This window comes from Ochotona princeps, chromosome 17 (genome assembly GCF_030435755.1).
Source record: "Ochotona princeps isolate mOchPri1 chromosome 17, mOchPri1.hap1, whole genome shotgun sequence".
In the NCBI taxonomy this organism is placed as follows: Eukaryota; Metazoa; Chordata; class Mammalia; order Lagomorpha; family Ochotonidae; genus Ochotona; species Ochotona princeps.
Genome location: NC_080848.1, coordinates 38962776 through 38989974, shown reverse-complemented (window position 1 = coordinate 38989974; position 27199 = coordinate 38962776). Strand labels below are relative to the sequence as shown.

Sequence of the window (27199 nt, the reverse complement as noted above, 5' to 3'; positions counted from 1 at the left end):
TTCTTTCATGTATTGAAGGATATCATGGTTGCTTTAAGTGTTGGTGATTATGAATAAAGCTACTATAAACATTGATGTGCAGAATTTTATGTAGAAATGGTTTCAACTTGTTCAGGTCAATCTTTAGGAAGAACATTTCTAGCTCAAATGATGAGAATAGGTTTAAGTGCTCTAAGCGACTGCAGAGCTGTTTCTTCAGTGCCCGTGCCGTGTCGCATTCCTGCCAGTGAAGGATAAGAATTCCTGTTTATCCCCATCTTTGCCATCATTGGGGGTAGCCAGTGGTGTCTTGTTTACATTTGCGATTCTCCTTTGCCCATTTTAAATTTGGTGTTCTTTTTTCATCTTTGCATTTCCGGAGTTGTTTGTATATTTTGGATACAAGTTCAGATATACGAAAAACACGTATCACATGAGTGAACTGCAATCTGTAGTTTATTTTCTCATTAACTAGGATTGTCTTCATAGAGCAGAAGTTTTAATTTTTTCTTAAAGATATATTCATTTTTATTGGAAAGGAGGATTTACAAAGAGAAGGAGAGACAGAGAGAAAGAGCCGCCATCTGCTGTTTCATTCTCCTACTGGCTGCAGTGGCCAGGGCTGAACTGATCTGAAGCCAGGAGCCAGGAACTTCTTCCAAGTCTCCCACATGGATGCAGGGTCCCAAGGCTTTGGGTCGTCCTCGATTACTTTCCCAGGCCAGAAGCAGGGAGTTGGATGGCAAGTGGAGCAGCTGGGATACGAACCGGTGTCCCTATAGGTTCCCCGATGTGCAAGGTGAGGAGTTTAGCTACTAGGCTACTGTGCTGGGCTGGGCCCAAAATTTTTAATTGCAATGAATTGTAGCTCATAAAATTTTTTCCCTAATGAATTATGTTTCTAGAGTTGTGTCTAAGAAGTCATCAGGAAACCCAACTATCTGAATTTTCCTTTTTACTCTAGCAGTGGTATAATTTTATGTCTTATGTTTAGGTATCTGGTTTATTTTAAGTTGACTTTTCTGAAAAGTATAAGATACATACGTAGGTGTGTTTTGCATGTGTGTATCCACTTGTTCCAGCTTTATTTGTTGAAAACGTCATCCTTTCTCCCCTGAATTGCCTTTGCGTCTTTGTCCAAGATCAGCTCAGGAGGTACATGTGGATTTATGTCTGGGCTCTCTGTTCTGTTTCATTCATTGTGTTTTGAGCTCAGACACACTGCATTCTTGATTATTGTAGGTGCATAGTGTGTTTTTCAGTTGAGTAGCATCAGTCTTCTAATGTTGCAATATTGTGTTAGCTATTCTGAATCTTTTGCCTTTGCATGTAAACTTAGATACTCTGTTGATATGTACAAATGTACTTAATGCAAAGTGGTAACTCACTGTGATTTTGACTTGCATTTCCATCTTTCATGTGCTTCATTGACCATTTGGAGCAGTAGCTTCTCGGGTCCATTGCCCATTGGGAAATAATTTTTTAATTTGAAACCTTTTAATGTTATAAATTTTGGTGGCAGTCTTCTGTCTATCCATTTATTTAATTTGAAAGACAAAAAGAGGGAGTCAGGGACAGCTAGACCTCCTACCCACTGGCTCACTTTCCAAATGCCCTCAGTAGCAAGGCCGAGGCCAGGGGTGTGGAAAGTCAGTCCGGCTCACCCGTTGAGTGGCAGGGGCTCAAGTGCTAATGGGTCTTCTGCCTTCTTGGGTGATTTACGGGGATATGAATCAGAATTAAAGTAGCTGGGACTTGAACTGGCACTTCATCACAAGTGACAGCTTAGCCTGCTGTGTCACAACACTGTTGTCTATTTCACGGTGTTTCATTGGCGGGACTGGGGAGTGGCACCGTGTAGTTCAGGAGGTTGAGCTTCTACTTGCAGTGCCAGCTTCCTGTATAGTTTCCTGTTCGAGTCCTGGCTGTTCTACTTCCAATCCAGCTCCCTGCTATGCACCTGGGAAAGCAACAGAGGATGTTCCAAGGTCTTGAGTTCTTGCACCCATGTTGGAGACTTGTAATAAGCTCCTGGCTCCTGGCTTCAGAACCAGTCCAGCTCTGGCTATTTCTGCCGCTGGGGCGTGAACCAGCAGATCCAAGATCTTTCTCTGTCTCTCTGTAAATCTGCATTTCCAGTAAAAATAAATCTTTAGGAAAAGTCTTATAGTTTTAGTTCTTATCTTTTGGATCCATTTTTGGATGAATTTTATGTATTGTAATTTGAGCTTGGAGATAGAAAGTAAGAGTTCCCATTCTCTGGTTCCCTTTCAACTTGCTCTAGACAGGGCTGGACTGGGCCAAAACTCAGAGTCAGGAACTTATCCAGGTGTTTCTTCTGCTTATGCAGTGGGAATCAGTCACTTGAACTTTACTGCTGCCTCCCAGTATCTGCAGGAGCAGGCAGCTGGTGTCAGGAGCCAGAGGCCAGGCACTTTAATATGAAATGCAGATGTCTTACCTGTTAGGCCAACAGCTGGCCCCTCCTCCCTTTAAAAATTTATTTGAGAGACAGGGTAAAGAACATCTTAGATTAATTTTGTATGTAATGGGAGGTAAGTATTAGGCTTGAATTTTTTTTAACTTGTGGATGTTTACCTCTTCAAGCACTATTTGTTGGAGAGTCTGTCTAATGATCTGGACATTTTTATTGAAATCAATTGATATATAGGGTTACTTCTGTACTCTCAGTTCTTTCTTGTTGATTCATGTATTTGTTATACTAATCTCAACTGTTCTAATTATTGCAAATTTGTAATACAAAAAATTGGGAAATAGGATTTCATTAGTCTTTTTGTTTGTTTTGTCCTTCCAATGCTGTTTAGACTATTTGGAGTTCTTTGTTGTTTTGTGTGTATTTTAGTATTGTCTTTTTCATTTTATAAAAGCAATCATTAGGATTTTGATAAATATTGCATTGAATCTGTAGATTATTTTGCGAAATATTGCTGTCTTGTTCTGTTTCCTTTTCATCTTAGTTGTCAGTAAACATCATTTTGTCTCCTTTCTCCTCTCCCCTAGTTAGTCATTTATTGGATCTAGGATGCTTATTGAGAACATCTTATGTGCAGTGTGGTTTTGCTCAACGCTGTGAATAATAAAATATGTGATAGGGTTTCTGTCCTAAAAGAAAAAAAAAAACTTTGAGAAGACAACAGAGGTGTGTAGCTAATACAGATTGAAAACATATAGCTGAATGTTAGATACACTGTTATTTGTTGAACTTTTAAAAAAAAATACTGTGAGTGAAATAATAGATTATGATAGATACTGGTTAGAAGTTACATCTCAATGTCACAAGTGTTAAAGATTGAAAAAAAAATACAGAATCCGTAGAATACAGTCTCAAATCAAGTGAATGGTATAGGAAGAGTTAATATACATTGAGATAATATTGAAAGTAGGAACTACTTAAGTAACTGTAATGGTATGCTAAATAGTCTGTTCAACTATGTGTATTATGTAAATTTACTATTTTCAGGATCCATGTGTGTGTATATCTGAATTTCACAATTAAGGAAACTATTTCTAAGCTAACTTGCTTTGTATCGATGCTTGAGGGAGAGAGAACCTGGTACTGAAGGTGTATTTTGAGACCGAGAAAATAGAATAGGAAGAATATGAGGTAGGAGTGACAGTGAGAAAAGCTTTTGTGCATCCTTTCCCTCTTGGTTTCAGTGTTTTTTAAAAAGATTTATTTATTTTAATTGAAAAGTTAGATTTACTGAGAGAAAGAGAAAGATCTTCCATCTGCCTGTTCACTCCGCAAGTGGCCGCAAAGTCCGGAGCTGAGCTGATCTAAAGCCAGGAGCCAGGAGTCTGCTCTGGGTCTCCCACAGGGAAGCAGGGTCCCTAGGCCTTGGGCCTCCTCCACAGCCCTCCCAGTCCACAAGCAGGGAGCTGGAAAGGAAGTGTAGCAGCCGGGACACCAACTGGTGCCAGTATGGGATCCCGACATGAGCAAGGTGAGGACCTCAGCCACTAGGCTGTTGCATAGGGCCAAGTTTGGGATCCCGACATGAGCAAGGTGAGGACCTCAGCCACTAGGCTGTTGCACAGGGCCAAGTTTCAGTATTTTTGCTTACTTTCTGATCTTTTCCTTTATTTTTTTCTTCCCTTATTGGAAATGCTTGTTTTATTGAATTCACTGAATAATTTCCAAATTCAACTCAGATATTAATAAAAATTGTAACAGCAGCAGAATACAACTTATTGTGAAGCAACTGATAAGAATCCAGCAGAGATAAGCCTAAGGACACTGCTGCTTGGGTATTATTATTCTCATTGTCAGAGTGAAGATGATTACCGAAGTTGTCCAAAGTCACACTCAGATCCTGAGTCAGCCAGTGCTTGGACAGGTTCCTTTGATCCCAATTTCATATTTAAACTGCAGCATACCAATTCTCTTGGAAGGATAGACAGTATAAGGGGAATTGAATATTTTTTTCTCTCCCTAGTGAGTACTCTCACATGTTGCCTAACGACAACTGTGTTTCATGGTTGCACAGATGCAATAGCGTATCCCTGTATAAACTAAAATGGCTAGGGCTTCACTGGGGGTATAATCTCACAAGATTACCATTCTAGATGCAGTCTGTTGTTGATCAGCATGTCATGCGGCCTATAGCTGTACCTGGTTCTTGGAACATCTCTGCAGTAAGGTTAAGTGTGGTGCAAGAAGAGACCCCTGATCAAATTCCCATAGGTTCTCCCGTGCATAGCATTCTGATGTTCTTCCTGGAATTGCTCACAGCTCAGGGGCACAGGCTGGGAGAGGTGATAGGGTTTCCTAGATCCGCAGGCCCCTGCAGGAGTGTGAAGGTGTGTTGGGTGACTGAATGTCTGGTCTCTTTCCACAGAGGAGGAAGCTTGATGCCGTTTATTATTATATGCGCAGCTTAGCTGCCAGCAACCCTATCCTGACTGCCAAGGAGAGTCTCATGAGCTTGTTTGAGGAGACCAAGCGGAAGGTGAGTTGAGGTGCACTGACTGCTGCTGTTCGCTGTGGTCCCACTGGGCTGGGCTGCCACCTCGGTCAGCCCGAGCTTAGGAGAGCTTGCAGGGGCCAGTGAAAGGATAAGTAACTTTGAAACAAGGCAGATGTCACTCTGCTACTTTGAAACCAAGATGGAATTGTTACTTTTTACAGACCTTAGCTTACAACCATAGGAGATGGTTAGCTGAATTCTAAGGGAGGCTAAGTTTGTGCATGTGTGCATACAGGCAGAGCAGACGGAAAAGAAGCAGCATGAGGAACTTGAACTGAGCTCTGAGCAGTGGCGGAAAGGAAAGAAGTCCACCTTCCGACACATTGGAGATGACACTACGCGCTTGGAGATCTGGATCCATCCATCTCATTCCCGGTCCTCCCAGGGCACTGAGTCTGGAAAAGAGTCCGAGCAGGAGAATGGCCTTGGCAGCCTGAGCCCCAGTGAGGTAAGTTCCTGAGCCTTGGCTGTGGGTAAGCCTGGGTGCCCCAGTCGTGCACTGCATGGCTCTGGGTGTGCCCTCCCCACTCTAGGCAGGGAAGACAGACGATTGGGAGCATCCCTGACGCATGCTCCTGTGTTACCCATACCAGCCGTATCCTTGCTGTGCACTTCCCTGTCTCACCACTGTGTGGCACTATAGAATTTTGTAAAAGTAGGGATCAGAATTTTTTTTTTTCTCTGTTGGTTGTCTCCAGTATGACACCTTAGTATATTCTCTCTAGGATTTTATGTGTTTTTTTCCTCTTGGTTGACCTTACATTTAGAGAATGAGCTAAAACAGCATGCTGGGGTGGTTAGTGATAGCCTTTTATGCAATATCCTTTATGATTCTTGGGCTGGAACTGTTTTCCTTGAAGCCAGGAAAGATGATAGTCATAGGCTTACCTAGAAAGTTTCCTCTTGATTCACTTAAATAGTTCTTTAGTTACAGTGTGCCAGGCACGAAAGATTACAGAGAAGAAGACCTGACCTTGCTCTCAAGGAGAAGATTCTAGTAGTAGATGTAAGAATGAATGAGTCATTAGAATGCAGTAGAATGAATTTTGTTTGAGGTTCACATCTAGTATTATAGCTGTGGGACCAAAGCACTATTGATCATAAGCTTTTGAAATGTTAAAAAAAAATGAGTAGGGATTAACTAGAGGAGAAGCAAAGGGAGACGGGGAAAGCATATTGCGGGCAAAAGAAATAGCATGTGCAGATGCCCAGGGCCAGGGAGGGGCAGGGAGGGCCAGGGAGGGCCAGGGAGGGCCAGGGAGGGCCAGGGAGGGAGCCTGGTCCTTAGGAAAGTGCAGAAGCTGGTACTTGATGCTTGAAAGTAAAATTCTTAGTGAAGTGGGTAATAGGGTAAGCTGGGGCCAGATGTTGAGGAATCAGCGGATAAATAATCTTACCTTTATCATGAAGATAGTCGGATGCCATGGAATAATTAGGGCAAGAGCATAGTTGATCTTCGTCTTAGAGAAATACCGACGTGGCCGCTTTGTGGAAAGTGTAGAGAAGTTTGAGATTAGAATAGCCGAGAACAGTGCTGTTGTCACACAGGGGAGTTGTGTAAAGGATTTGGGCTGAAGGTGGAGGGGTGAGAACAGGCCCAAGGTGTACTGAACTCGCTAAGGGGCCGGAGGACGTGGGGGCTTGGGAGGAAGCAGGGTCAGCAGTGTTGACTGGGTGTCTCGTTTGGAACCTGGGAAGGTAAGGTGTATTCTTTCAGATAGGGAATAAAGGTGTAGACTGTCTTTGGAGAAAGACGACCACTTTGTATTTGTACATGCTGAATTTGTTACTTTGGTAGGAGACTGAAGTGGGAGTGTTCAGAAACTGAGATGTCTGAAACTGAGGAAAGTGGTCTAGGCCAGAGAGAATATTTTTTTTAAGATTTGTTTATTTTATTTGAAAGGCAGAGCTAGAGACAGAGGTGGAGACAGACGGAGAGAAATTGATCTTCCATCCACTGGTCCACTCCCCAAATGTCCGCAAAGGCCAAAGACTGGGTCAGGCTGAAGCCAGGATCAGGGTGCTTCTTCCTGGTCGCCCATGTGAGTGTCAGGGACCCAAGTGTTTGAGTCGTCTCCCACTGCTTTCGCGGGTACATTAGCAGGGAGCGGGACCAGAAATGGAGCAGCTGGGCCTCCGATCAATGCCCACATGGAATGCTGGCAATGTAGGCAGCCATTTAACCTATGAAAGCTGCCACACTGGCCCTGAGATGAAGATTTTTTTCCCCTTTAAAATTCTTTGTTTTCCATGGTGCAGTTCCTTAGACTTAGAGATTTCTCTCTCCCAGAGATGAAGACTTTTTATAAAGATTTATTTATTTTTATTACAAAGTCAGATATACAGAGAGGAGGAGAGACAGAGAGGAAGATCTTCCATCTGATGATTCACTCCCCAAGTGAGTCGCAACGGCCGGTACTTCGCTGGTCCGAAGCTGGGTACCTCGAACCTCCTCCGGGTCTCCCACACGTGGGTGCGGAGTCCCAAGGCTTTGGGCTGTCCTCGACTGCCTTCACAGGTCACAAGCAGGGAGCTGGATAGGAAGTGGAGCTGCCGGGATTAGAACCGGCGCCCATATGGGATCCTGGGGCTTTCAAGGCGGGGGTTTTAGTCGCTAGGCCATGCCGCCGGGCCCGATGAAGGTTTTTTTTAAAAGATTGATTTATTTTTATTGGAAAGTCAAGTATACAGAGAGGAGGAGAGACAGAGAGGAAGATATTCCATCTGTTTATTCACTCCCCAAACAGCTACATCAGCCGTTACTGAGCCAATCTGAAGCCAGGAGCCAGGAGCCTCTTCCAAGTCTCCCACACGGGTGCAGTGTCCCAAGGCTTTGGGCTGTCCTCGACTGCTTTCCCAGGCCACAAGTAGGGAGCTGGATGGGACATGGCACTGCTGGAATTAGAACCAGCACCCATATGGGATCCCAGCACGTGCAAGGTGAGGACTTTAACCTCTAGGCTACTGTGGTGGACCCCCAGATTTTCAAAATTAGCATTACAGCAGAATTTCTGCGTGAATATCTTTTTCTAGTATGCTTCTGTTATGGCTGTATGATATTCCTATGAAGGTATATATCATTAATTTAGCTTATGTAATTTAAATAGTTTTGTGTATTGCTTATTTATTGTAGTTGTCCTTTTTGAGTGATTAGTGTAAGTATGAATTGCTTCTTTGACAACTAGGGAATTTCTAACACAAAGTAACAAAATTCAGATTCATAAATAAACAGTTCTGCTTCGGGTGGTTGTTAGTAATGGTAGTAACCGCTGGTGTGCTGTTTGGTGTGGGCTCTGGCTCGCTCCCCGTCTCTGTGAATGGCTGCAGGAGGTTAGCTTGTGGGTTGCTGGTTTGCAGCCCTGCGATGTGGTTTAGGTTGAACATCCAGCCTGAGGAGGGACTGCCAACCTCAACTGCAAGTGGTGTCCTATTGAGAGCCACAGTTGAACTCTTCTGCAGGCAGGCCACTCAGCCAATGTTACTGGGCTTCCAGGCGTTCTTTATGTAGTCCTTGTGCTTTCTGCCATACTGTTTTCCCTGCGGAAATCAGAACAAAGGAGTCCTGCTTGGCCAGTGAGTTACTTTTGGTGATCAGTGAATTTATTAAGGACATTAGGTAATAGCATCAGGAATCATTTTCACAGTGAAAGGCCAGGAGTCCCCGATGGAGATATGGGTTTTGTTTGATTTTATTTGATTTGGCAGGGCCCCAAAATTGGGCTGCCTTCTGCTGCTCTCTCAGGTATGTGAGAAAGCTTTATTGGCAGTGGAGCGGTGGGACTTGAGCCAACACTTTAATGTATAGTGCACTACTGTGCCACAACACTGGCCTCACCAGTGAAGCTCTAGAGAGATGGGTGATAGGATGGGTTTCCTGTTAGCCTGGTTTTCCAGTGCTTAGTCTAGTGGAAGGAACAGCTGTACCTATAGCATGTTCAGTAGACAGTTGATTCTTATTATTTGTGGTGCTAATGTTCTATAAAGTTGCCACAAACACTGGATATCAGGCATTGCTCCTAAGAGACACACACATAGTTTCTTCAACCTGTAATCTTATTTTTAGTCACTTGATCTGTACATGACCTTGATTTGTATGTTTTTCTGTTTGAATCACTGTATTTAACATGCATTGTTGATTAGGTCCTAGCCTATAGGCTCAGACCTGGAAGAACTTATCTAATGTACATGTTTTCTCTGAAAGGCATATCAAAGATCCCTCGGACTTAGGAATACTAGACAGCATTTGAACAATGAGCTTGGAAGCTGTTAGTATGCAGTGAAGTCTCTGATCACTAATAACACAGAAATGTGGGGATAGATAGACCATGAAAGGACATTCATGCAACAAGGCAGACTTGCTGTATTAGACAGCAGTTAGGAAAATGCACATTAAATGATCAAGTTTTTTTGCTGCTGTCCGTGTCTGAGAGTGATTGGCAAAGCACCATGATGATTGACTCAGGGGTTACATGTAGGTGTTTTTTTTTTTTTTTTTTTTTTTTTTTTAATTTTTATTGGAAAGACAGATATACACAGAGAAAAGGAGAGACAGAGAAAGATCTTCCATCCAATGGTTCACTCCCCAAGCAGCTGCAACGGCTGGAGCTGAGCTGACCCAAAGCTGAACCAGGAGCTTCTTCTGGGTCTCCCACGTGGGTGTAGGGCTCAATGGCTCTTTTCCTATTCTTTTAAAGTTTGTATTTTATTTTATTATTTTTTTTAAAGATTTATTTTTTTGGAAAGACAGATATACAGAGAGGAGGAGAGACAGAGAGGAACATCTTCCATCCGATGGTTCATTCCCCAAGCGGCAGCAGTGGCTGGAGCTGAGCCAATCCGAAGCCAGGAGCCAGGAGCTCCCCCTGGTCTCCCATGTGGGTGCAGGGTCCCAAAGCTTTGGGCCATCCTCAACTGCATTCCTAGGCCACAGGCAGGGAGCTGGATGGGAAGCAGGGCTGCTGGGATTAGAACCAGCGCTCATATGGGATCCAGGCACGTTCAAGGCAAGGACTTTAGCCACTGTGCTACTGTGCTGGGCCCACATGTAGGTTTTAAAGAGTAAGAGAATTCGTTTGTAATAACTGTAGTGAGGTCTGTGAGGAAGGAGGTAAACGTTGGGTCCTGTGCAGGCACAAAGAAGAACCGATGGGCCAGGTCTGGCAGAGGTGTGAGGAAGGCCTGGACAGAGTGAAGAGTGTTGCAAGTGAAAGGAGCAGCATGAGAGAAATTATGAAACAGCGGAGGTTTGCAAGAATCTAACTTTGTAGTAATATGGGGGATAAAGTAAGAAAGTTGGGGTGGTGGAGTAAACTCTGAACCTCTCACTGGAGTTGCATTCTCATTTGGTGTGTGATGTGTGTTGAAGGTAGTCAGTGGGCTAGTCTTCTATAATGTCTTTTTCCTGTATTACAGGAATAACTATGTTTCTGAAATTTCTTAGTTTTCTTGTGTGTGTATTGTTAACTTGATAGGAAATGGGCTGGTAATATGGCACTGCAGGTTCATCTGCAGCCTTCAATGCTAGCATCCTACATAGGCACTAGTTTGAGTCCTGACTTGTGCACGTACTCCAGTTTTCTGCTAATGCACCTGGGAAAGTGGCAGAAGATGGTATAAGTCCTTGGGCCCCTGCCACCCATGTGGGAGACCCAGAAGAAGCTCCTGGCTCCTGGCTTTGGATCGGCTCAGCTCCGGCCATTGTGACCATTTGGAGGGCGAATCAGCAAATGAAAGATCTTTCTGTGTGTCTCTGTCTCTGTAAATCTACATTTTCAATAAAAATAAATAAATTTATTTTTTTAAGAAATACTCTGATTTTAAGATTAATAGTTACCTGTATATTTTTAAAATTTTGTTTTTATTGCAAGTCAGATAGAGAGGAAGATCTTCCGTCCGATGATTCACTCCTCAAGTGCCCGCAGTGGCCAGTGCTATGCCAATGCAAAGCCAGGAGCCAGGAACTTCCTCCAGGTCTCCCATACGTGGGTGCTGGGTCCCAAGGCTTTGGGTCATCCTCGACTGCTTTTCCAGGGAGCTGGATGGGAAGTGGAGCTGCCAGGATTAGAACTGGCACCCAGATGGGATCCTGGTGTGTACAAGGCTAGGACTTTAGCCACTAGGCCACCGTGTCAGGCCCAGTTACCTGTATTTTTGTTTGAATGACAGTTACAAAGAAAGGGAGAAACAGACAGATCCTATGTCTGTTGGTTCACTGCCCAGATTACTGTAATGGCTATGCGTGGCCCAGGTAGAGGCTAGGAGCCTCATCTGGGTTTCTCATGTGAGTGCAGAGATTTAAGAGCTTGGGCCATTATCTGCTGTTTTTTCCTGTTCATTTTCAGAGAACTGGATTGGAAATGGAGTACCTAGGCTTAAGGTGTTGCCCAAATGGGATGCCAGCATTGTAGGCAGTGACTTAACCTTTTTGCCATAATGCTGGCCCCCTACTTTTGTATTATTATTTTCATTAGAATAGCACAATTTAGGGCCAGTGCTGTGACGTAACTGGTTAAGCCACTGCTTGCAGCATGAACATCCCATACAGCTGCATTCTTTGGCTTCATGGCCAGCTCCGTACTTGTGGCCTGCAAAGCAGCAAAGGATGGCCCAGATCCTTGGAACCCTGCACTCATGTTGAAGACCTGAAAGTCACTTGTAGCTCTGGCTTTGGATCGGCTCAGCTCTTCCTCTTGAAGCCATCTTGGGAGTGAACTAGCAGGTGGAAGATTTATGTCTCTCTAACTTGGCCTTTACAATAAATAATTTTTTTTTTAGAAAAGCAAATGGGAATGATTTCTGAAGACCCTCTTCTATATATAAAGAGAGACTTCTTAAACTACATGAATAAGGAGCAAGTGCAAGAATGTTTCCTTGTCTGGTGTATCTGTTACAGTTTTGAAAGACTGAGTATGAAGTTGGGTCCATATCACAGGGAAGTGTCTCACACTATTGAAAACTTGGGGCCACGGGTGTTAATTAGAGGCCACCTGGGCAAAGAAAATTGGTGACCTTTTAAAAAAACTGTATTGTGGTTGGAGAAATCTTGGGCTATAATTCTATGTTTTGTTGCTGGGAGCAGAGGTTAAAAGAGGCCTCAGGGGGCCCGGTGCAGCAGCCTAGTGGCTAAAGTCCTTGCCTTCCAATGGGATCCCATGTGGACACTGGCTTATATCCTGGCTGTTCCACTTTCCTTCCAGCTCTCTGCTTGTGGCCTGGCAAAGCAGTAGAGGAAATCGAAAAACCTTAGGAACCTGTACCCATGTGGGAGACCTAGAGGAGGCTCTTGGCTAATGGCTTCAGGCTGCAGATCAGCCTAGTTTCAGCTGTTGTGGCTACTTGTGAAGTGAACCAGAGGATGGAAGATTTTTCTCGCCTTCTCTGTAAATCTGCCTTTGCAATATAAATGAATGAATGAATGAGTATATAAATATGTATTAATTTTTCTTGGAAAAGCAGATTTAAAGGGGAAAGGAGAGATAAAGATCCTCCATCCCCTGGTTCACTGTCCAGATGGCCGCAACAGCCAGAGCTGAGCCGATCCAAGCTTCTTCCAGATCTCCCATGTGGCTGCAGGGTTCCAAGGCTTTGAGTCATTCTATACTGCTTTGACAGGCAAAAGACAGGGAGCTGGATGGGAAGTGGGGCAGCTGGGATATGAGCCAGTTTTCACATAGGATCCTGGTGCATGCAGGGCAAGGATTTAGCCAGTTGCCATTGTGCCAGGCCCTGATTCAAGGTCTTTTCAAATAAGTCATGTGAGTGTGTGTATGGTTTTCTTTTTTCAGTTAGGAGTGGCATGTTATACACTGTTTGCCTCATTTCCCTCTTGTTGCCATTGGACTTGGGATGTCCCTTTATGAGTGGTTGCCCTCCAAGGCCTGCTAGAGGCTGGCAGTTTGAAATCTTGTTACTTTTGTCTGAGATAGAATAGTACAGAGAATAGCAGCTGGGGTGTTAGTATGTCCTGAGTTCAGGTGCTCATTTTATGAAATCTGTGTGTTCCTTAACCTGACTGAGCCTCAGTTGCTTTCTGTAAAATGGTGATGATAAAAACTTTGTTTCCCTTGAGTTGGGAGTCCTAGTTTCTGCTTGAGATTTTCCCATGCTGCCCCTGTCTGAATCTCTTGTATATTACTTTAGGGCTGTGTTGTAAGTTAAGAACAGTAACTTTTTCGTATTTCTTTCTTTCTAAGATTATTTTTATTGGAATGAAAAATTTACAGAGAGAAGCAGAGATGGATTGAAAGATCTTATGTCTGCTGGTTCACTCCCCAAGTGGCCGCATCGGCTGAAGCTGAGCTGATCCAAAGTCAGGAGCCAGGAACTTCTTCTGGGTTTCCCACACAGGTGCAGGGTCTCAAGGACTTGGATCGTCCTCTACTGCTTTCCCAGGCCACACACAGGGAGTTGGATGGGAAGTGGAACAGCCGGGATACAAACTGGCACCCATATCGGATCCTGGCACATGCAAGGCAAGGACCTTAGATTCTTCTCTACCGTGCCAGACCCTCTTCTTTCCGTTGTAGCTCTAAGGGTTGGATAGCCTCTGAGCATACGTAACTTCCCCCCCCATATGTAGCAGTAGTACAGGAAACATAGATTGACCAGTAAAGGAGCATAGCTTCACTGTGGACAGTTTAGGCTGGCTGGCCTGTGGTAAAGAGCTTCCACGTGTTCAGCTTGGTGTGGAGTGTTTAATGTAGAGTGTTAAAAAAAATGTGTTATGCAGGTGGCATTTTTTTCAGACCCATCATTTGTCTAGCTTTTCAGTGCCCCTCGCATGGCTTGAAAGGTGAGCTGCGGCTGCTGCCACCACAGGCCTGAAGAAGGCTGCTGTGTGTGAGTGGCGCACATGCCTCCCCCTAACACAGCCATAAACTAACAAAGACATTTAGAAGATCCACTTCCTTAGGCAAAATCACTTGTCTTGTATTGGAGTGAGTTTCAGTTGCTGGAGTTGTATTGGGAACCGTTAGGCTTACCAGTTTCAGAGCTGGTACCAGTGGAAAGATTAGGGAAAACTTGTGGTGTGACTTTGTCTCAGTAGCATAAACATTGGAGTCATCTACAGTGTTAGAAAACAGTTGAGGCTGTGTCGTGTTTTCTCTGCAATAACCCAAATTATCTCATATCTTCATAATCATATCATCACGACAGGTAGAGCTTATTTTTTTGATCTCCAGGATCTAAAGATTTCATACTTGTAAGGTAGGCACCTCATAGTTTTCTTGTTTTGAGTTGACCTCATGTCACCTCTTACTTCTTTACTCTTGTAGTTTATAGTGTGAATTTCCCGTTTTACTCCATTTTACCCTAGATGAGAACTTGAACATGTCCTGTGGACTGAGGTTTGTCATCATGTGATGATAGGAATTCGTAAAAGCCTCCTCCTATAGCAGGAATGTCCAAACCGGTCCTCTTTTGCTTAGGCCAAGAAACCCAGGTTAGTGAGATTATTCTCAAAGAAGGTCAGAGCCAGAACCGGGTTTTCCAGACAGTAGTATTAGGAAGTGTGCTGAGGGGAGCAGTCCCTAAAAGCCAAGGGGCCACTGGGGCCGTAGAGGTGCTTGCTTGACTCACTGCTGGACCTTAGAGCTGCCGTCTTTGTGTGTTTGTGGTTGGCAATAAGTAGAAGTTTCTCAAAGTACATTGGCCCTACCTACAAACCCTTAGCGCCCCATATGACCTCGGTCACAAAACCACTTCGGGGCTTTATTTTTATCCTGGCCGTTCAATTCAAGATATGAGGTTGGTTTCTTTGCTCTCAACAGGCAAAGTTCTCTGTGGGGAGAAACAAGAGTGCCAGGGTGCAGCTGAGGCTGGCTAAACACCAAAACCACACTTTTTGTCTTTCTGGGTTTGCGACGTGACCTGGGCCATGCTGCAAGCACCAGCTTTCACGCCAGGGGGACGTCTCGACAGATTCTCACTCCACTTATTTCTTGTGTTTGTATTTTTAGGCACGTAAAATGTGGAGGAAGGAAAGGTATATCTTCCCATTCTGAGTTAGCCAGGAATCCAGGCCTGTGCACTTGGTTGCAGTCCAGTGTTTTCCAGCTGCAGGGTTTGCTCTTCCCCAGGGGTGTTGATGAGAACTCTCACAGCTCACCAGGTCTCAGGAAGCCGGATTACCAGCATATCCTGTTCGCGTGCATGTGTGTATTCTGTGTTACCCACAGGCCACTTTCCACCCCACGTGACCTTTGGTTACCATCCGGAAAGTCAGGACCCAGATACCAGTCAGAATTTCCAGACTTTGGTTTGGTTTAGACATTTTAGAAAACGTTGACAGTAATAATAGTCAAGAGACTCTGAGTGGCACACATGGCGAATAGGAAGTAATACATCCTGAGCCAAGGGGGATGGGCAGGGTCTGTGCTGTTTGCAGTCAGAGGTTTGAATGTGAACATCGACAAGAGAACTTGAAGCAGCTGCAATATACAGGAGAAGAAAAGGAGAGAATATCAGAATTAATTAAGCACATATCCCGTTTTTAGGTTTTAAGGCTGATCGTCAAATTCTCATTGGTTTTTTCTTAAAATATGCATTATTGGAGTTATATCTAAAACATTGTATCCCATGTTGTTGACTTAATTTTCCAAAAATTTGCTCATTTTAATTTGCCTGAAAGGCAGGGAGGTTGGGACATGTCTTTGGTCTACTGGTTCACTCCCCAAATGCCTGCAGCAGTTGGTGGTGGACCCGATTGGAGCCAGAAGCCTGGAACTTAACCTAAATCTGTTGCGGGTGGCAGGGACCGAAGTCCTTGAGCCATCGCTGCCACTGCCTTCTTTCTTCCAGTAGGAAGCTGGAATTAGGAGCAGAACCGGGACTCTAATCCAGGCATTCCACTATGGGATGTGTGTGTCCCAAGTGGAGTTTATAACTTGCGTACAAAGTATCTAGATTTATGTAAATGCACTATGAAGAGTTAAGTAATGTTCTAGAATAAGAATAGGCAAAGTGCTGCCCCTGATGTTTGAGTGAAGAATGGTTTTATGTTCTTACGTTGAATTGCTTTAAAGTAACAGCTTGTACCGTAGTGAGTGTGGCCCAAGAAACCCAAACAGTCTAACTCTACAGACCCGGTTTGCCTCTCCCTGCTCTGGGGGCTGCAGTGAACAGGTGAGGCTGTTAATGCTGAGGTGCTTCCTGTGGGGTACTGATTGTTAATGAGGATGTTATCTCTGTTTCCAGCAGACAGCTCTTTGTCATCCAGACCTGTCTTTGCAGTGTGGTTAGCACTCCTGACCCTGCTCATTAGATGCTGGTAGTGGATCACACACTTTTCTAAACATTCTGGATCAGAATTCTAGTTTAGGAACTTGGTGAGGTAGAAAGCAAAATTTCAAAACACACACACACACTCACACACAATGTTAAGTTTTCCTACTTTGTTTCTTATCAGAGAAAGCAATTTGTGTTTTTATGGCATAGGGATCAACAACAGTGTGAGAGAATTTGAGTAGGTAGTGATATAGGGAGTTTTCAGGATGGCAAAGTGAAAGAATGTAAGTAAGCTGTGTATTGAATAGTTTCCTTGTAGTTCTTGCTTTTATTTTAAGATTTTTTGAGAATGATTTTTGAAAGGTTTAATTGGATGTTAATTATATTTTGAGTGCACACCCCTGTTAAAATCTTTCATTTATTTTCATATTTTTGAAAGGCACAAAGATAATGCAGAGATCTTCCATCTGCTGGTCTGCGCCCCAAATGCCCTCAAAGCCATGTCTAGGCCAGGGTGAAGTGGGAGCTCTGAATTCCGTCCGGGTGTTTTACATGGGTGGCATGAACCCAAGAACTTGACTTTGAAAAGCATATTTCTCTGTATGTGAGAGGAAGAATAACCACCCTTGGCCCCAGTGTCCAGATGATTGTGAGGTCTGTGGGAATCTGCATGGTGTACTTGGGAGACTTGTTCAAAGCCAATGTAAAGATGTAGTTTTGGCATCTCATGAATAACCTGATATCCAGACTTAAGCCAGAACTCTGGCATTAGAGAATTTTCCGGCCTGGGAGAGTTGACTGAGAAAAGTCCTCCTTTGGCTCTTGACCAGCTCAGACAAGGGAGCAATCAGCTGCTGAGTTTCAGCCAACTGGAATGTATGTAGGATGTACTATAAATTGTCCCTTAGGATCCAGCTCCTAGTCTGTGAAGAACCTTCCAAATAAGAATGAAACCCATACCTTGGATCCAAACTGAAATCTGCAGCTGCTCGAAAGGAGTAGGGTAGTGAGGTGATGTTCCTGTGGGAGCAGCTCATTTTATGTAGTAACACATTGCCTATCATATGGGGTAGGAAACTACATCGATCTGTTTTGTTTTTCCCATGTTGCCTTTCTCACCAGTTTTTGTTTCCGTCTGGATTCTTGGCGAGATACTGCCTGCAGTTGTGTCGTTTGGTAATCCCTTTCTGCACTGTCCTGAACATAATGGGTTTGGGCTGAGATGGAGGATGCAAAATAGATGTTTTCTTGGCTCATGATCTTCCCCGAGTCTGTGGACTGTTTGTTTAGCTCCAGGGGAAAACTTTGGGTTTTTCCCCTCTTGGAAACCTTTCATTTTACTCATAAATATTTAGTGTTAAAGTTACTGGCTGGGGGTGGTGAAGAGGAAGGTAAAGCATTGTGGCGTGATGGGTTAAGCTGCCATCTGCAGCATTTACACGCATATGGGCGTTGGAGTCCCACCTGCTCCACTTGTGATCCATCTTCCTGCTAGTGTACCTGGGAAAGCAGTGGAGGAACACGCTAATGTTTGGGCCCCTGCATCCATGTGGGAGACCTGGAAGAAGCTCCTAGCTTTGGTCTGGTCCAACCTTGGCTAATGTAGCCATTTCAGGAGTGTACTATCAGGTGAAAAATCTCTGTGTGTCTCTCTGTAACTCTGCCTTTAATTTTTTGTTTTGTAAGATTTTTATTTGGAATGCCAATTTACAGAAAGAGAGACAATCTCTGCCTATATGCTGTTTTATTCCCCAGATGGCTGCAACTACTGGAACTGGGCCAATTCAAAGCCAGGAGCTGCTTCTGGGTCTCCCATGTGGGTGTAGGGACCCAAGAAGTTGAACCACCCTGTGCCATCTTCTCAGGCCATAAAAAGGAACTGGATCTGAAGTGGCTGTTCCACTTTTTTTTTTGTTTGTTTGTTTGTTTGTTGTTTTTTTTAAGATATATTTATTTTATTACAAAGTCAGATATACAGAGAGGAGGAGAGACAGAGAGGAGAATCTTTCATCCAGTGATTCACTCCCCAAGTGAGCACAACGGCTGGTGCTATGCCGATCCAAAGCCGGGAACCTGGAACCTCTTCCGGGTCTCCCACGTGGGTGTGGGGTCCCAAGGCTTTGGGCCGTCCTCGACTGCCTTCCCAGGCCACAAGCAGGGAGCTGGATGGGAAGTGGAGCTGCCGGGATTAGAACCGGTTCCCATGTGGGATCCTGGCGCGTGCAAGGTGAGGACTTTAGCCGCTAGGCCACGCCGCCAGGCCGATGGCTGTTCCACTTGTGATGTAGCTGCCTGCTAATGTGTCTCAGAAGGGGGCGGAAGCTGGACTGACCTGAATTTAGGAACTTCCCCCGGGTTCCCACATGGTTGCAGTGGCCCTAGGACTTGGACCATTTTCTGCTGCTTTGCCAGGCACATTAGCTGGGATCTGTATTGGAAGTGGAACAGCCAAGTCTTGAACCAGCACCCTATTGGATGCCAATGCTATGCTATCATGCTATGCTACTGCACTGGCCCTCGATGAACTTTCTGAAGTACTCTTGTATTAACTATATATTTTTTATTTTTAATAGCTTTAGTGGGTGGTTTTTCTTTGTTTTTAGCTGTCTTCTATCTCCTTATTTAAAATTTGTTGACTATCACGATTTGAGACCTATGTAGTTAGGTAACAGGTTAGTTACCAGTAGGATTGCTTTCACTGGTTTGTACTTGATGTATAGTCAGCCTATATTAAGACAAGTGATCATAGACCGGAGGAATCCTTGTGATTTATGTTCCTTGGCAATGCATTTGTAGAAACCCATGAGTTTAAATTTGGCTTTCAGTAACAGAGTTGTACTCTGTGTGTGTGTAACTTTAAACATATTTAAAAATTTGTTATTCAGAACAATTTGCTTTTTGTTACAAAAAGTGTAGCGTAACATACCTTCCTTTAATGAGTCAGCAGGATTTACTGGCATATACTTGAAGTTGTAACTTTATTACTGATGGCCTCTTATCATTTTCCCTTTAGCTTCTCTTTCTTGTTGTCAGTCTACTGTATTTTGCAGTACATACACACACACACATGCACTATGTGTGTGTGTATCTGTCTTCCCACACATCCCTATGTGTCACCTTAAATAACTGTCCTTAGTTCTGCATATTTTATGTGGATATTTTTCTCTTCAATTGCTTTCTCAGTTGTAAAACCTCTTATATTAACCCAATAGTCTCTGAGGGGATTATGTTTTTCCCTTCTTTCAGGTCATTTCCATAAATACTTAAGTGAGTACCCTTAATGCTGTTGTCCTAGGCACTGAACATAGGAAGGTGTTGTTTCTCCCCTCAGAGATGCAGTCAAATAAGAAAAATGAACGTATAAATAGGTAGTTGCAGTGCACTGTGCAGAGGTCATACAGAGGGCAAAGCTACCAACTCAGGGAGAACAGAAAACGCTACCCAGAAAGGCTACCTGTGTTCTCAATTTTGAAGGCTGAAAAAAAGTTCTTTTGGTAGATGAGGATAACAAGGAACTACGTGAGTATCAGCGTGGATTGCTTCAGAACGACAAGGGTAATTGCTTCTGAGATTCCTAGCCAAGAGTCTATCATTAGACTGTCTTGGACCATGGTACAGATGTCCACGTTGATGTTGTCCAATCAGTCAGTTGGAACTGGAGATTCATCACAAAGTAGATTGACTTGGCCCACGCTGAGAAGTGAATCCTTCAGATAGTTCTTCTCTGCTTTATTTTATGCATTAGCAAAGGTTGACTCACCCTGAAGTCATGCCTTCCATCATTCTGGGAAGCTTTCTGAGCCAAACCCAGCTTGGCTTAGGAATAAGTTATGCTTTGTGTTGTAACCATTGGCAATAAGTCTTATCCTTGGCCTTTTTGTGCACAGTAGGACTACAGCTACTGAAACAAAGGAGAAAAGGGAGCTGGACTAATACCCTTGGTGAATTTGCGTTTTTCTGGGGATGTTTCTTTTTTTTTTGATAAACATACTAAAACTATTCTAATGACATTTTTTTAAGCTGATTTGTGCCACAAATCTCTGAGATGGAGGTCCTAATTTGTAAAGCAAACTATGTTAAGGCAGTTGACATTCTCTCTGAGGAATTTCTTTGGCAGATTTTCCTTTAGGCTTCTGGACTGATCTGTAAATCAGTGTGGCTTTTGAAATACTTGCAAGTGACATGTGGCAGAGGTTGAATCAGGCATTAAGAAGATGCCCTCAGTGCCCCTGAGAAGCTCTTCCCTGTGGGCAGTGCAGACTCGGAGTCCGAGCTGCCGGGCTGCATTCCCAAGTTTCTTTTTGTTTCTGAAATCAAATATTTTAGTCTTTTTGTTTCTGCATCTGTAAAATATAGTCAACTTCATTTAAAATTCTGCTGTTATCACCAATACAGCTTGCTTGCTTGCTTGCTTGCTTCTCTCTCTCTCTCTCTCTCTTTTTTTTTTTAAAGAGATACTTATAGGTGACAGGTGTTAGGGAGACAGAGAGGGAAGTATCATCCATTTTTTAGTTCACTTCTCAAATGGCTGGAACCGGGGTGGACCAGGCTGGTCAAAGTCCTGGAACGCCATGCAGGTATTTCATGTGGATATCTGGGGTCCAGGCACTTAGGTCATCATCTTCTTCTACTTTCCCATGCGTGTTACCAGGGAGCTAGGCTGGAAATGGAGCAGTGCTCATGGGAGATGCTGTGTTGCAGGTGCCAGCTTCCCCTGCTGTCACTGCAGTTCTCTGCACCTAGCTGGAGCCCCAAACTTTTAGCACAGTTACCTTCATTTGTATCACCCCAGAGTTAGAGTCTTGGTGGAAGTTAGCACATACGGGCCAAGCAGGGAGGTTGATCAGAAGTGAAGCAGCTGGAACTCAAAGCTGATGCCCATATGAAATGTCAGTTATGCAGGCAGAGGCTCAGCCTACCACTCCCCAAATGGCTTTTTTTTTTTTTTTTTTTTTTTTTTTTGTGGAATAATAGAAAGGTATGGTAATTTTAAAAATTATTATGGTGTGATAGTGGTATAGTAAAGTGCACATATTAGAGCCATATTGGTAGGTGAATTGTGACAAACTGAGGATACTTTTTTTTGCTTATTTATTATAAAATATTTATTTTTATTTGAAAGACAGTTTTTGCAGGAAGACGATTGGAGAGGGAGATCTGTTTGCTGGTTCACTTTCTCAATAACTGCAATGTCTGAAGCTGGGAGCCAGGAGCTTCTTTTTTTTTTTTTTTAAAGATTTATTTGTTTTATTACAAAGTCAGATATACAGAGAGGAGGAGAGACAGAGAGGAAGAGCTTCCGTCCGATGATTCACTCCCCAAGTGAGCCGCAATGGCAGGAGCACGCCGATCCGAAGCCGGGAACCAGGAACCTCTTCTGGATCTCCCACGTGGGTGCGGGGTCCCAATGCATTGGGCTGTCCTCAACTGCTTTCCCAGGCCACAAGCAGGGAGCTGGATGGGAAGTGGAGCTGCCGGGATTAGAACTGGCGCCCATATGGGATCCCGGGGCGTTCAAGGCGAGGACTTTGGCCTCTAGTCTATGGTGCTGGGCCCTTGCTTTGTTTTCTTAAAGATTTTTTGTGGGCCCAGCATGGTAGCCTAGCAGCTTAAGTCCTCTCTAGGATCCCATATGGACGCCAGTTCGTATCCCTGCAGCCCTGCTTCCCATCCATCTCCTTGCTTGTGGCCTGAGAAAGCCCAAAGCCTTGGGACCCTGCACCCATGTTGGAGACTCAAAAGAAGCTCCTGGCTCCTGCCTTCAGATCAGCTCAACCTTGGTCTATGTGACTCTTGGAGAGTGAATCACTGGTTGAAAGATATTTCTGTCTCTCCTCTCTGTATATCTGATTTTTCAATAAAAAATAAATATATATATGTTTTAAATGTATTTATGTGAAAGGCAGAGTCACAGAGAGTTCTTCTACCTGCTGCTCACTCCCCAAATGGCTGTAATGTCCGATCCTGTGTCAGGTTCAAGCCAGGATCTGGGAACTTCTTCCTGGCTTCCCACATGGGTTCAGGGACCCCAGACACTTGCGAGGTCTTTTCTGCTTTCCTTGTTGAATCAGCAAGGAGGTGGATCAGAAGTGGAGCAGCTGAAACTCACCGTTATGGGAAGCTGATGCCACAGGTGGCGACTTTATGCCACAGCGCTGGCCTGTGCTGTGTTTTTCTGTTTTGTTTCTTTTTCTTTTTTTGAACTTAATAGTTTGGGTCTGGAAAGTAGAGCAGATAAGATGTAACTGACACCCCCCCCCCCCAAAAAAAAAAAAAGAAAAAAAAAAACCAGCCAACTGTAAGTGGGCCTTGCTTCCAGCCGGACAAAACAGTCTCTCACCAACAGTGCTATTGTTTTCAGTCTGAAACTCCAATGATTTGACTGTTAGTGGGAGAGGTGACATCACGGCCTGCCTATCCCTGGACATGCTTCATTCCTTTCAGAGGTGGAATCTTGGGACTTGCGCGTTGCCATGCCTGCAGCGAGGTAAATGCTCGGCTGTACCAGGCCTTGTTGTTGTCTCTGTGTAATCCATTTTTGTTCTAACAGTTGTGTGTGTTTTTTTTTTCTTTTTCTTTTGCCAGCTGCCAGTGAGGTAGAGTTGCCTCTGTTGATAAAGAGCAGATACAGACGTTCACATCCAAGTCTGAATAACCATTTTTAACTTGAAACACTTTTCTTAGGACTTGATGCGCCAAAATCCTTCCCTTATTTGGTGCCTTGCTAAAATCTGGATCCCACGCAAGGTTGCCCGGACTCCCCGTGTGCTGATCATTTGCTTTTTGGTACCCACAGGAGAGCAGTGGGTGAAGTGTCTGTGACCACATCTGCCTTCACTGACACTTGGTTCTCCTTTGGGTTCTTAGATGAGTTCTTGCTCCTCCCTTTCCTGAGCGAGTCAGAGGTTTTCCTGTACTCTCGTAGGTGGCTAGGCAGAGGTTGTTTTCAGATATTTTCCTGGACTGTGCACAATCCCTGATGTTAGTGTGTGGAGGTCACATGTGTGCCTTGCCACTTGAAGAGCCCTTCACTCATTGATCAGGCAAATTGTGGATTTATCTAGAAAAATGTTAGGATTTTTAAATTTTATTGCAGTGGTTTTATTGCCATGATAATAAGCTTTTACTGACTTGTATCTTCAACTCCTTCTCTGGCATTGTCCTCCTGCACAGTTGCTAAGTGCTTCCACTGACTAGTATGGTGTGAGCTGGACGAAGTGTGTAGCTTCTGAACCTGCCAAGACTCCTCAGCCTGTTTGGCCTGGTGGTCTCCTGGTGAATGAAAGCTGGAAGCATCATTGGGTTTTTAAAGATGAAAAATTAAGGGTTGCATCTCAGCAATCCAGACTGCGTGATGACTTTGGGCAAGTCAGTTAACTTCTCAGTACTTGATTTCCTGATATTTGCTTAATTGTTGCAAGGTTCATTGAGTTAATGGATATTAAGTGGTTAGAATTATGTCCAAAACATTTTTTTTTTTTAAGGCAGAGTTAGAGGGAAAAGCTAGAAAGATCTTCCATCTCTCAATAGCCTCAATGGCTGGGGCTGGACTGAGCCAAAGTCAGGAGCTAGGTACTTCTGGATTTCCCATGTGAATGACAGAGACCCAAGGATTTGAGACATTTTCTGCTGCCTTCCCAGGTGTATTATCAGCAAGCCAGCTTGGAAGTGGGTCAGTGAGGACTTGACCAGGTACACCGGCATTGCAATCGGGGCCATAGGCCATTATGCCATAAGGCTTGCTCCCTGTGATTGCCTGTAAGTACGGCAAGTTTGTCCGTCTGTCCTGCGTTTGTCTCCATTTGCCTTGGCAGCAAGAGTTTCTTTCCTGATTTCTTGTCTTCTGTACATTCGTCCCAACTCAGCTCCACTACCAACCAGAATATACCGGATGATTGGAAAGGCATAGTTGCAGAGAGAGCAAGAGATTTTTCCATCTTCTGGTTCACTCCTTAAATAGCCATGATGGCTGGGGCAGTCCTGAGCCGAGCCGCAAGTCGGGAACTTCATCTGGTTTCCTACTTGGGTGATGTGGGGCTCAAGCACTTGAGCCATCTTCTGCTGGTTTCCCAGGCACTTTACAGGGTGCTGGATCAGAAGTAGAGCAGCTGGAATGTGAACTGCCTCTCAGATGAAATGCTGGTCACAGGCAGTGGTTTAGCTTGCAGTGTCACAGTAACATCTTCCAGAAGGACCTTTAAAAATGCTGGATAGCCCTTAGCATTTCAACGGCTTTAAATGACATACAACTTTTTAAAAATATTTTTTAAAAGATTTATTTGTTTTTATTGGAAACGTGAATCAGATTTAGAGCGATAAAGAGAGACAAAGATCTTCCATCTGCTGGTTCACTCCCCAAATGGCCACAACAGCCAGAGTTGAACTGATCTGAAGCCAGGAGCCAGGAGATTTCTCTGGGTCTCCCTCGCTGTTGCAGTGTCTCAAGGCTTCAGGCCACCCTCTGCTGCTTTCCCAGACCACAAGCAGGGAGCTGGATGGGAAGTGGGGCTGCTGGACCATGAACCAACCCCCATATGGGATCCTGGTGCTTGCAGGGTGAGGATTTAGCCATCATGCCAGACCTGATATCCAACTCTTTTTTTTTTTTCTTACTATTTTTTTTTATTGGAAAGTCAGCTATACAGAGAGGAAGATCTTCCATACGCTGATTCACTGTCCAAAAGATTGCAGTGGCTGGAGCTGATCCGATTCATAGCCAGGAACCAGGAGCTCCCCCTGGTCTCCCATGTGGGTGCAGGGTCTCCAAGCTTTCCCAGACCACAAGCAGGGAGATGAAAGGGAAGTGGGGCCGCTGGGATTAGAACTGCTGCCCATGTGGGGAACCTGGCACATGCAAGGAGAGGACTTTAACTACTAGGGTAATGTGTCGGGCCCATTTTTTTAAACTGGAAAGTAAGATATACAGAGAGGAGGAGACAGAGAGGAAGATGAAATTTCTTCTTGTTTTTTAAGTTTTTTTTTAAGATTTATTTTTATTGCAAAGTCAGATATACAGAGAGGAGGAGAGACAGAGGAAGATCTTCGTCCGATGATTCATTCCATCCGATGATTCACTCCCTAAGTGATCTCAAAGGCCAGAGTTGTGCCAGTCTGAAGCCAGGAGCCTGGAACCTCCTCGGGGTCTCCCACGCGGGTGTAGGGTCCCAAGGCTTTGGGCCGTCCTCAACTGCTTTCCCAGGCCACAAGCAGGCAGCTGGATGTGGAGTGGAGCTGCCGGGATTAGAACTGGCACCCACATGGGATCCTAGCACATTCAAGGCAAAGACTTTAGCCGTTAGGCCACTGCGCCAGGCCCGACATCCAGCTCTTTAACAAGAATTTCTGCGATTTGATTCTGCCTGCCGCTTCAGCCTGTCTCCCGCAGGCAAAGTAAATCATCTAGCCATGCCAGTATACAGTGTTGTACTTGGGACTGTCCCACATTCTGTTCCCTTTGCTGTGGCACATCAAGGCAAGACTCTTTACCCTCTCCAAAAGCAACAGATTAATTTCCTCAGCTGTCAGATTTCAAGTCATGTTCTCTGTGAGAGGATTTACTTCTCTGATGTACCTGCGAGGTCTTTCCATTGCATCTTGTTCTTTTCCCATCATGGCACTCTTTGTTTTAGCTAAAACAGCAAGTATTATTTCCACCTTATTCACAGTTTGTACAGTGTTCTATAAGTGTAAGGTATTTAATATGCTGTAATTGAGGGAGTAACTGGGTGGGCCAATAGTATGAAAAGGACCCTGTGTATCTTTATATATGTGTATATATACGTGTATATATGTGTATATACACAATGTATGTATTGTGTATCTTTATATATATACCTATATATTTATTATACATTATATATATATGTAAGGCAGAGGGACAGTTGAGCCCCCTCATTGTTACACTGTGTTGACCCTTTCATTTGTAAGATGGACATGCCCTTGGAGAACTGGTTTCTGGCTGCCCACCTGCTCATAAAGAAGGGGCTTCAACCATTTCCTCTTACTTTGTGTGGTGTACACACAGGGTGTCCCAGCTCCCCTATTTTTTTGGGGTCAGTAGGTATGAGAGTTCCCAGGCACTGAGAGAGATGAGTCAGAGGGAAGAGTCATTTGGAAAGTAACCCAGTCAGAGCAACAGTGTTGCCCTTTGACTGAACTTTCTCTCTTTTTCTGTATACCTTGAGATGCTAAGCTGGTGGCATTTTGTGAGTTGGTTACCACAGATTGTCAGCTCCCAGCACAAGGGATTCATAAATCTTAATATGGCATTTTCCTTTGATTTCAGGCTGTTTTGGGAAATGTCTAGGAGCCCTCTGGCTCAAGTGAAATCTTTGCTGGCATGGGTGTGTTAGCTTACACCCTGTCACTTAGCCCCATAGTGGTGTCTGGCAGAAACGTGGAGAGCCCCATTGCTGTTTCTGTGACGCCTTTGGAGTGTTTGAGTTCAAAAGCTTTGAGAGCAGCAGCCTGTTATTTGGTATCACTTGTGCTGTCGTAGAATAGGATGATGCTTGCACAAAAGCTGGAGAGAAAGGTTCTATTCCGTTAGAATCATGTGCCTGTGGGCTGTTTGCCCTGGGAGGGATGCTATTGACGGTGATTCCCCTGGTGAGAGGTGGGAGGGGATCAGGACATTTTACGACCAGGGATTCTTTCATTCTTTAATTAATTAATTAAAATTATATGTATTATTTATTTTAAAAAGTTTTTTTTTTTTTTGAAAGAGAAATACAGAGAGAAGGAGATACAGAGAGAACTTTCATCTGCTGGTTCACTCTCCAAGTGGCTAAAATGGCCAGAGCTGTACCAATCCAAAGCCAGGAGCCAGGAGCCTCTTCTGGGTCTCCCATGCGGGTGTAGGGTCCCAAGGCTTTGGGCTGTCCTCAACTGCTATCCCAGGCCACAGGCAGGGAGCTGGATGGGAAGTGGAGCTGCCGGGATTAGAACTGGAGTCCATACGGGATCCCGGCGCGTGCAAGGCGAGTACTTTAGCCACAAGGCTACCG

At 44.3% G+C, this 27199-nt stretch overlaps 1 protein-coding gene across 1 annotated transcript in view; it reads left to right on the top strand.

The window, feature by feature from the left end:
- SMG6 (SMG6 nonsense mediated mRNA decay factor) overlaps positions 1–27199 on the top strand; it is a 241730-nt gene that overhangs the window by 16204 nt on the left and 198327 nt on the right. The window contains exons 7-8 of the mRNA XM_004593965.4: positions 4839–4949; positions 5203–5415. Of these exons, the coding sequence (XP_004594022.2) occupies positions 4839–4949; positions 5203–5415 (324 nt within the window). The remainder of the gene's footprint in view (positions 1–4838; positions 4950–5202; positions 5416–27199) is intronic.